This window comes from Rutilus rutilus (genome assembly GCF_951802725.1).
Source record: "Rutilus rutilus genome assembly, chromosome: 12".
Taxonomy (NCBI): domain Eukaryota; kingdom Metazoa; phylum Chordata; class Actinopteri; order Cypriniformes; family Leuciscidae; genus Rutilus; species Rutilus rutilus.
In genome coordinates this window covers 27600200-27609527 of record NC_140217.1, presented here as the reverse complement: position 1 = coordinate 27609527, position 9328 = coordinate 27600200, and the positions used below count along the sequence as shown (strand labels likewise).

Genomic DNA, 9328 nt, shown 5'->3' with positions numbered 1-9328 from the left:
GTTTTTGATTGGACAGTAAAATACCGCTTGACCTCAGGGATGTGACGCACGCTTTTCCCCGGAAGTCATTCGTCAGTGTTTCAATGGCATATTAGCGTATCGTTGATTCGTTTGTTCGTTTAAAATTTTAAGCCACCATGGCAAATAGAACGGTAAAAGATGCCAATAGTATACATGGAACAAATCCCCAGTATCTTGTCGAGAAGATTATACGGACACGTATATATGAGTCTAAGTACTGGAAAGAGGAATGCTTTGGACTTACAGGTGAGACAAGTGTGCCGGACTACATACTGTATTTGTTAATGTGGCATCGCAAACAACAGTAACGTAGTTATATACCTTAACTACAAAATTGAACTACAGTGTTAACTACAAACACTGACGTGTTTACTGTTGGCAGCAACAGTAATGTGACTTGAGAATAAGGAATTCATACAGCCGTAGAAGTGACAAACTTATCTTATTGTATGATTATCCCTATAAAGCCTGACATATAAATGATAGTCAAATGACTAGCCAGAGATTGAACAGTTCATTAAAAATAAGTTTGCATATGTCTTTATTTAAACATACATTTTATTGAGAGGGCCAAACCAATTTGGTGCATATGGTGTTATTTATATGGCCAAAAAGGTAAGATTCAATTCTGAAAATACTGTAATGTTTATCAATTTGATGTTTATTTTAGTAGTATATAGCTGACTGCTTACATGAAATGCATACACATATAAGTTGTCACTCTATTGGTCGGTTTCACAGACATGGCTTAATCCTAGTTCCAGACTAAAATGCATGTTTGAGCTGTCTTAGCTGAAAGAAACTTGCTCCTACATATCTTAAAATACGTCAGTGCCATTGTTTTGTCTCAAGATTCACACCAGTAATGCTTTTTTTTTTTTTTACGGTACATTTATTAAAAGCTACTTCAATGTCCTAATTGAATTTAGGCCTAATCCTGGTTTAAGCCTTGTCTGTGAAACTGGACCCATATCTCCCAATAATATGTCTCAATAAGATGATTAATAATAATTAATTTGTCTTATGATCAAAGCTCTGTAGTTTGTAGAAGGTTGTGTACAAGAAATGTTCCTCAAAGTTGTATCATATTTGACACCTACATTTTAACATGATTTAAAAAAAAAAAAAAAAGATGTATGGATAATCAAGTGAACCCAAGTTACTTCAGTCCAGTAAATGTTCATCTTGAAATATTACTAACAATATTAAAAAGTTATTCTTATGTTTACTTTATAAAATCATGAAAGATTTCACAGCAAAAAAAAACGTGTACCAACCTGTAGGTGGACATTTTTAGAATTATACTAAAAGGTCTTTTACTTACTAAAAAGTATGAACTGTCAATTAGAGGGAAGAAGGCAATTATAAAAGATTGTGTACAGCAATTTTTACAGCATAGGTGTGATCATCATACTGAAAATGTAGAGGCCTTAAAAGTTCATGTATTAAATATGATTAAGTATCATGTATTGGGTTATGATCTGTTATATAGCATTTACCTGATTTATTTCCATATGAATGGTTTTATGGAATTAATGTTCCAAGCACCATTTTTAATTGTCCCTGTTTTTGCCCCTCTTTAAAATGTAGCTGAGCTTGTCGTGGACAAAGCAATGGAGCTAAAGTTTGTTGGTGGTGTATATGGAGGAAACATCAAGCCTACTCCATTCTTATGTCTGACACTAAAGATGCTGCAGATTCAGCCTGAAAAGGACATCATTGTGGAATTCATCAAGAATGAGGACTTCAAGTTAGTGTGCAGTTTACTACACTTATCTGTATTAATTGCCATTTACACTTTTTGCATTACTGTACTGCTTTTTCCCCCACTCCAGGTATGTCCGTTTGCTTGGAGCGATGTATATGCGCCTAACTGGAACTTCTGTGGATTGCTACAAGTATTTAGAACCATTATACAATGACTACAGAAAAATCAAAAGCCAGAATAGAAATGGAGGTGATCAATTTACTTTATAGATACATTTCAATATTCATTAGGTAGATGCATTGAAAGTTTCTTCCTTGCAGAAAAAAAATGCAAATAATGTTTCTTCTTTACATAGAGTTTGAGTTGATGCATGTCGATGAGTTCATAGATGAGCTTCTTCATGCAGAGCGGATGTGTGACATCATCCTTCCAAGACTTCAGGTTGGTTGTACTTTTAATTAATTAATTATTTTAACAAAATAAAAGGGATCATGCAAATTGCATGTTATTTTTAACATAAATAAGATATTTTACGTTAAATATGTTTACATATAGTCCACAAGACAAAATAAAAGTAAAAAAAAAAGGACCCCGTTCAAAATAGGGTTTAAACTGAAGTTTTGTAACTGACTAGTCTAAAAGTAAGAAACCCTTTAAAGACTTGTGTGTTTATATGATCCATTTGAAACAATCTATGAATTAAACAGTCAAATCCCAAAATAAATGCCGCTAAACACCGCACACTTGGCGACTAAAGCTCATTCTGAAGCTCAGCTATTTTTCCGGAGTTTAAGTGAATATGCGATGGGCATTTGCTTGCTTCGGCTATCACACCTACGTGCATGTCCTGAATATATGGTTACACGTGACTCTAGTGGAATTATGCCAGTTTTACATGGCACAGACAGCTTACATAAAGCTTTTCCATTTTATTACTAATTCAAAATACTCCTGCACCTCGTTTGTCTTTTGAGCGGTCATTTCTGTGATCTCTGTGATTAACACGAAAAAAACGCATGGGATCTAAGGTAAACGAAAAAGATTAGGCCCTACCTCTCAAGGTATTATTTTCACTTCAGACTCTACATGTTTCAGTTAGCATGTTAAATGTTAAAGTTTATGGCAGTACAATTAGACAAAGACGGGACAAGTATGGCTTGTTTGGAAGGGTTGCTAGGAGAACCTAAAAAGGAGAACCTCATCTCTCTAAAAAGAACATGGCAGCACTGCTTAGGTTTGCAAAGTTGCATCTGAACAAACCACAAGACTTCTGGAACCAAAGTAAAGATGTTTGGCCATAATGCACAGCGCCACGTTTGGCGAAAACCAAACACAGCATATCAGCACAATCATACCATCTGTCAAGCACGTTGGTGGAGGGGTGATGATTTGGGCTTGTTTTGCAGCCACAGGACCTGGGCATCTTGCAGTCATTGAGTCGACTATAAACTCCTCTGTGTACCAAAGTATTCTAGAGTCAAATGTGAGGCCATCTGTCCGACAGCTAAAGCTTGGGCGAAAATGCGTCATGCAGCAGGACAATGATCCCAAGCACACCAGCAAATCTACAACAGAATGGCTGAAAAAGACAAACTAGAGTTACTGCTGCTAAAAGTGTCTCTACAAGCTATAAAATCATGGGTGTATTCAGTTTGTCACACATGGCTTCTTCATTTTGGCTTTATTTTTGTTAAATAATGAAAAGGTGTGACGTCAACGTTGTTGTTCATTGGAGGTTATATTTCCCTAATTTTAAGACCTGTTAAAGACCTGATGATTTTTTTTATTATGTTCTGATACATAAAACCATAGAATTCAAAAGGATTAAAAAAAATTCTATTTTATTTGTGTTGTTATTTGGAGTAATGTGAATTTAAGAGGAAGTGTACTGAGTCAAATATGTTATAAAATAATGCGTCCACGTGTTCATTTGTTTTTTCTTCACAGAAGAGACAGGTTTTGGAGGAAGCTGAGCTACTGGATACTCGTATTAGTGCCCTGGAAGAAGACCTGGATGAGGTGGAGACCAGTGAAGAGGAGGATGATGAAGAAGAGAAGGTAAAAGGGAACTCACAATGTCTGACAATAACTGATTATATCTTATGAATATAATTGTTCTACAACCTCTCGTGTCCTGCAGCCAGAGAGAGTGCAGACACCAGAGCCACACAGAAGAAGTTACAGAGATATGGACCGGCCACGCAGGTCTCCATCTCCACGCTACAGACGCAGCCGCTCACCCAGAAGGTTAGTGATGGTGCTAATTGTCATTTAAATGCAGTCATTATTTCAGGTTGATAATATTCATAACTGAACAATTGAATAATTTGTGTTCTGATCGTCTTTTTCTAGACGGAGCAGATCACCTAAAAGAAGAAGGTATGTAATGGAATTACAATTCAGATATTGGCAATGTATTTTAGATTCATTATTGGTTTGGCACATTATTATAGGTGATTTATACAATTTAATACATTTGTTTGATTACTTTATATATCATTTATTCAGCCCATCACCCAGACGTGATCGCGACCGGGACCGGGACCGCCACCGCAAAAGCAAAAGCAAAAGTCCCCGTAGACACCGCAGCAGATCCAGGGACCGAAGGCATCGCTCAAAATCTCCAGGTACAGTCAAGCTGTTTTGAAGTATATTAAGAAAATAAGACACCAAAATATGTTATTTAAAAATTATTATAGTAAATGGCAAAACTGATCATTAGGGAAATATTGGTCTATTTTTTTCAGGTCACCACAGAAGTCACCGGCATCGTAGTCACTCCAAGTCCCCAGAAAGGTAATGCTCAATTTAAATGGTTGTCTTCATTATTATTTTGTTGTTTTTCCTTGTTTTAATGCTGCATTTATCTCTTTGTGTTCTAGTCGGTCGAAGAAGAGTCACAAGAGAAGTCGAAGAGAAAAAGAGTGATCTCAGTTTTCTGTGTTCTTCAGTTTTTCTCTTTCTTTCTGTTTTTATAGAATTTTTTTGTGCTTTGAATTATATGGAGAAACAGAGCAATTTCTGCCGTAAATAGCTTGACCTTATTCTGTGTAAATCACCCAAGGCCAATTTAGTTTTCTGTGGTTTTTATGCTGTTTTATACTTTTAATTGAAATTGGCAACCATGAATGTTTTTGTTTTTTCTCCCATTCTGAATTAACTGTACCATGTAAAATAAACATTTGACGTATTGTAATTTCAATTTCTCCTGTTATAAAGAAAACGATTGAAACTGTATACAAGAAAATTTGTTTTCATTTGTTATTAGTTTTGTATATCATTTCAGTCTCTGAATTTGGTGAATTGTCTGCAGGTACATTTGATTCTATTACTGAATTGAACACTTAGAGCAAAGAGAAGCCTGGATATAACCACTCATACTATTTTAGTGCTTTGGGATTGGCAAAACTGCACCTAATTTCAGGGGGAGATGAAATGTGTATTTTCTTTTAAATATAAAATTGGGTAATCAGCAACATAAAAGAGAGGCAGAAGAGTACAAAGGGTAGTTGACTAAAGATTCACTTAGATTCACTTTCACATAGAAACACTTGAATGAGTTTCAGATTAATCATCTAAAATGATTATCAACTAAAATTACATGGGATTTTTTTTCTCTCTATCATGTACTGTACATTTTAATTTGTATTATGCAAATTTAAAGACTTTCTGTTGTTATGGAGACTTTTATTTTGACGGGTGTTTTTAGATGACAGCGAACAGGAAGTAAATACATCAACGTTATGAGAAAATATTTAAAAAAAAATTATCAACCTGGATAGCTTTATAGTGGAGACATTTTCTCATCCTATTGATACACAGTAAGTATCTGAACCAATAATATTTAAAAAAACTATCCCTGACATTCCTTGTTATGATAAGCCACATGGGACACTGTTTGACCTGATTTTGCCGAGAGAAATGCAGCATTTTCAACGCGCTCTTCGTCTTGTCATTCGTTCTCACAAGTTTTACTGTCGAAGAATGGTACGTTAACCAAATGTCTAATGATTTACTGCACTAACTAGAAAATCTGGAGGAAACTGTTGTAGAATAATGACTGGGGTGTGCCAGTAATGAATGATACTGACATGAATCAAACTCCCTTTATATAAAATGCAAAGACTCAAACACATTCTTATTATTAATTGTCTAAAATTTGCAAACCCAAAGTATATGTTTCCCCCAAAATTGCAGTTCAGGGTGTTTTACAATATCCTGCTAGAGCTGCTGTGGAAGTCAGCTGACAAGTCAGCAGGATACACTTCCTTTCATTCTGATCCTGAATTTTGAGCACTGCATAGCTAGCATTCATTCACCCTACGCCTTTCTGTGAGTGTTTAGGGTTTGGATTGAATTACTAGAACATTAAATCAAAAAGTTAATATACTAAAGTCTATTCCATGCTTTCTTCTGTTTGAACACTGTTCATATTGTGTTCTTTGTTTTCTTTTCTCTGAAGGCACACAGGATGAGTATGAATGACTTTGCTGTCCTCAGCACTGGGCGAAAGATGCCTCTTGTGGGACTTGGGACATGGAAGAGTGAACCTGGACAGGTGAGTGTATTTAGTACATCAGCTCAACTGTAATCATGACATAATTGGAATCTTCATGATGTTTTAAGGACGAGGGCGAGTTTACCAGGGTATACAGTACATAAATTATTGTGTTTGATTTGAATGTAGAACTTCAATAAGCATTTTGTATAAATATGTTGTCATCTGCAGGTAAAACAGGCAGTCATTTGGGCTTTGCAATCTGGCTATCGGCACATTGACTGTGCTCCCATTTATGCGAATGAGCCAGAGATCGGTGAAGCTTTCCAGGAAATGATGGGGCCTGAAAAAGTAGGTCAACTAAGTTGAAAACATGTATGAAATATACCCACACTTACTATATATATATAAAGGAATCATGTGTGCTTTACAACCTCTGTCCTCTTTCAAGGGAATCAGACGAGAGGATGTATTTGTGACCTCCAAACTGTGGAACACCAAACACCACCCAGATGATGTGGAGCCATCTCTGTTAAAGACCTTGAAAGACCTGAAGCTGGAGTACCTGGACCTCTACCTCATCCATTGGCCATATGCCTTCCAGTAAGCCCTCGGTTGTGGTGTGTATATATGTAAGGGATAATGTAGAGCGAGGCGGTTGTTATAGCGAATACAACCCCGACATGCTGATCAGGACCCCAACGACGAAGCGGACAACCGCCTCGCTCTACATTATCCCACTTATTACATGGCTACCTACCAAATAAATCAATAATTTGACACAAAATATTGATTTAAAAAGGAGTTTATTGATTTATAAACGATTGTATTGCTTCTGCTAAAGAAAATAGTCCATTCCGTCTCTACGGTTAGAATCCTGCGTCCATAGCAACGCTCTGTTTTTCATGGCAACGGTGCAGCATTCTACATTAGAATTCAACCAAGCCATGTAATAAACATATATAATAAACACACATTAAAGATGTGTGTTCAGTTAATAAAAATTAAAGATGATTAAAAAAATTATTACAAATGAATTCTTGAAAGGGTGCAAGACTCTGTGAAAGTCTACTGTTGTCTTATCTAGGGTGTCTTGTTTATTGACAATATAAACATGTGACATTTTCCTATCTCCTTTGGGGAATGAACTATAAAGTGCTCTTAAAGGGAAAGGGACAATTCCGTCATCATTTACACTCCCTCATGTCGTTCCAAACCAGTATGACTTTCTTTCTTCTGTGTAACACAAAAGAAGATATTTTGAAGAATGCTGGTATTTTGAAGAAATCAGTTTCGGTTCCTATTGACTTCTATTGTAATGTATGGTCAAAATATATAATGGAAGTCAATAGGAACTGAAACTGTTTGAATGCCAGCATTCTTCAAAATATCTTCTTGTGTAAAATATCTGAATTTTTGTGTGGACTATCCCTTTAATGTTTCTCAGATGCCAGTGTAGTGTTCCTCTTATTTTTGTCCAGACGAGGTGATACCTCTTTTCCTAGGAAGGAGGATGGAACTTTGCTGTATGATGATATAGACTACAAGCTTACATGGGCTGCTATGGAAAAACTTGTGGGAAAGGGGCTTGTCAGGGCCATTGGGCTCTCGAACTTCAACAGCAGGCAGATTGATGACATCTTAGCAGTTGCAAGCATCAAACCCACCGTTTTACAGGTCAGAAGAAAATGTGATGTCCTAATTTATTTGGTCTATTATATCAGTTGGTAGAGTAACAATAGTGTTTTGCAGGTGGAGTCCCATCCATACCTTGCCCAGGTTGAGCTGTTGGCTCACTGTCGGGATCGGGGGTTGGTGATGACTGCCTACAGTCCGCTTGGATCTCCTGACCGAGCCTGGAAGCATCCAGAGGAACCTGTGCTGTTGGAGGAACCAGCCATTGCTGAGCTAGCCAAGAAATACAACAAGACTCCTGCGCAAATTATCATCAGGTAAATTCATGTGTTTGCACTAGTTGCCATATTTCATATTTCTTGACCGAATATTGCATAGTATTTCTTCATTGTTATTTTGGCAGATGGCAAACTCAACGAGGAGTTGTGACTATCCCAAAGAGCATTACACAGTCTCGGATCAAAGAGAATATCCAGGTTTCTGCAAGTTTTTCTTGATTTTTCCACCTCTTTGTTTATGACCTTGTATTGTAACAATGCACTGCTCTGCTAACTTACAGGTCTTTGATTTTACTCTCGAACCTGAGGAAATTAGTCAAGTGACAGCATTGCACAGAGGCTGGCGTTACATTGTGCCAACCATTACTGTAAGTTATATTACTATATAGCCAAAACATAGCACTACATTTTACAGTAACAAAAAGGTTACTTCAAATGTAAATCTGATTCTGAATCGGCTGCATTTAAGACTACTCCAACACTATGTATGTTTGTACATAGTATGTATGCATCTGTTTTTACATTGCATTGAGTGTTGTCGTGTCTTTTTACTTTTTGTAGGTTGATGATAAGCCTGTACCCCGAGACGCAGGACATCCTCACTACCCTTTTAATGACCCCTATTAATGCACACTTCTGCAAGATTCTGTGCCTTGACACCAATGTCCATTCATTACTCTGTGTACATATAAACACAATAAACATTTTTGTTACATATTGAAATATGTGCTTGTTTGTTTTTGCCAAGCATGGAATGGAAGTTTATGAACAAGGGCTTATTTTAGATGTATTCACAGGTCAATTTTATGAAACCTGTCAAGAATATGTCTTAATTATTACCCCTAAAAAAACAAAAAAACAAATTGCTATTTTGCATAATGAAAATAATGGGCCACACACGTACACACACACACACACATATATATGCACCTTTAAGGTTAAATAGTCATTTAAGGTTATTTCATTTTGACATTATTTGCATGACAATTAAGCATTCTCATTACCACAATGAAAAAAACCTCATCAATTTGTCATTACTGCTATGTGAAATCATTGCAAAAACATCATGGTAGTATTATATGAACCACCTTTATTTTATACTTTTATTGAGATTAAATGGAAATTAAAATAATAACAATAATACATTTAGACACCCAGACACATTACAATAAAAAGACTGTGTAAAGA

At 36.2% G+C, this 9328-nt stretch overlaps 2 protein-coding genes across 4 annotated transcripts; both read left to right on the top strand.

The window, feature by feature from the left end:
• Positions 1-29: 29 nt before the first annotated feature.
• prpf38a (pre-mRNA processing factor 38A) lies at positions 30-4925 on the top strand. Its single transcript, XM_084425509.1, has 10 exons — positions 30-267; positions 1612-1771; positions 1857-1978; positions 2085-2170; positions 3677-3787; positions 3870-3976; positions 4082-4108; positions 4238-4356; positions 4477-4525; positions 4612-4925. The coding sequence occupies exons 1-10, from the start codon at positions 138-140 to the stop codon at positions 4655-4657; spliced, it is 957 nt and encodes a 318-aa protein (XP_084281635.1). The 5' UTR covers positions 30-137; the 3' UTR covers positions 4658-4925.
• Positions 4926-5427: 502 nt separating this feature from the next.
• On the top strand, positions 5428-8857 carry akr1a1b (aldo-keto reductase family 1, member A1b (aldehyde reductase)). 3 transcript variants are annotated; one of them, XM_084425245.1, is made up of 10 exons: positions 5544-5716; positions 5927-6061; positions 6192-6287; positions 6459-6578; positions 6679-6830; positions 7709-7904; positions 7980-8179; positions 8266-8338; positions 8422-8508; positions 8702-8857. In XM_084425245.1, exons 3-10 carry the CDS (start codon positions 6201-6203, stop codon positions 8765-8767), a joined length of 981 nt encoding a protein of 326 aa, XP_084281371.1. In that variant the 5' UTR covers positions 5544-5716; positions 5927-6061; positions 6192-6200; the 3' UTR covers positions 8768-8857. The 3 variants fall into 3 exon arrangements, with proteins under 3 accessions (XP_084281370.1, XP_084281369.1, XP_084281371.1); XM_084425244.1 differs by lacking the exon at positions 5927-6061 and having other exon boundaries at positions 5428-5550; XM_084425243.1 differs by lacking the exon at positions 5927-6061 and having other exon boundaries at positions 5516-5716.
• The last annotated feature ends 471 nt before the right edge of the window (positions 8858-9328 follow it).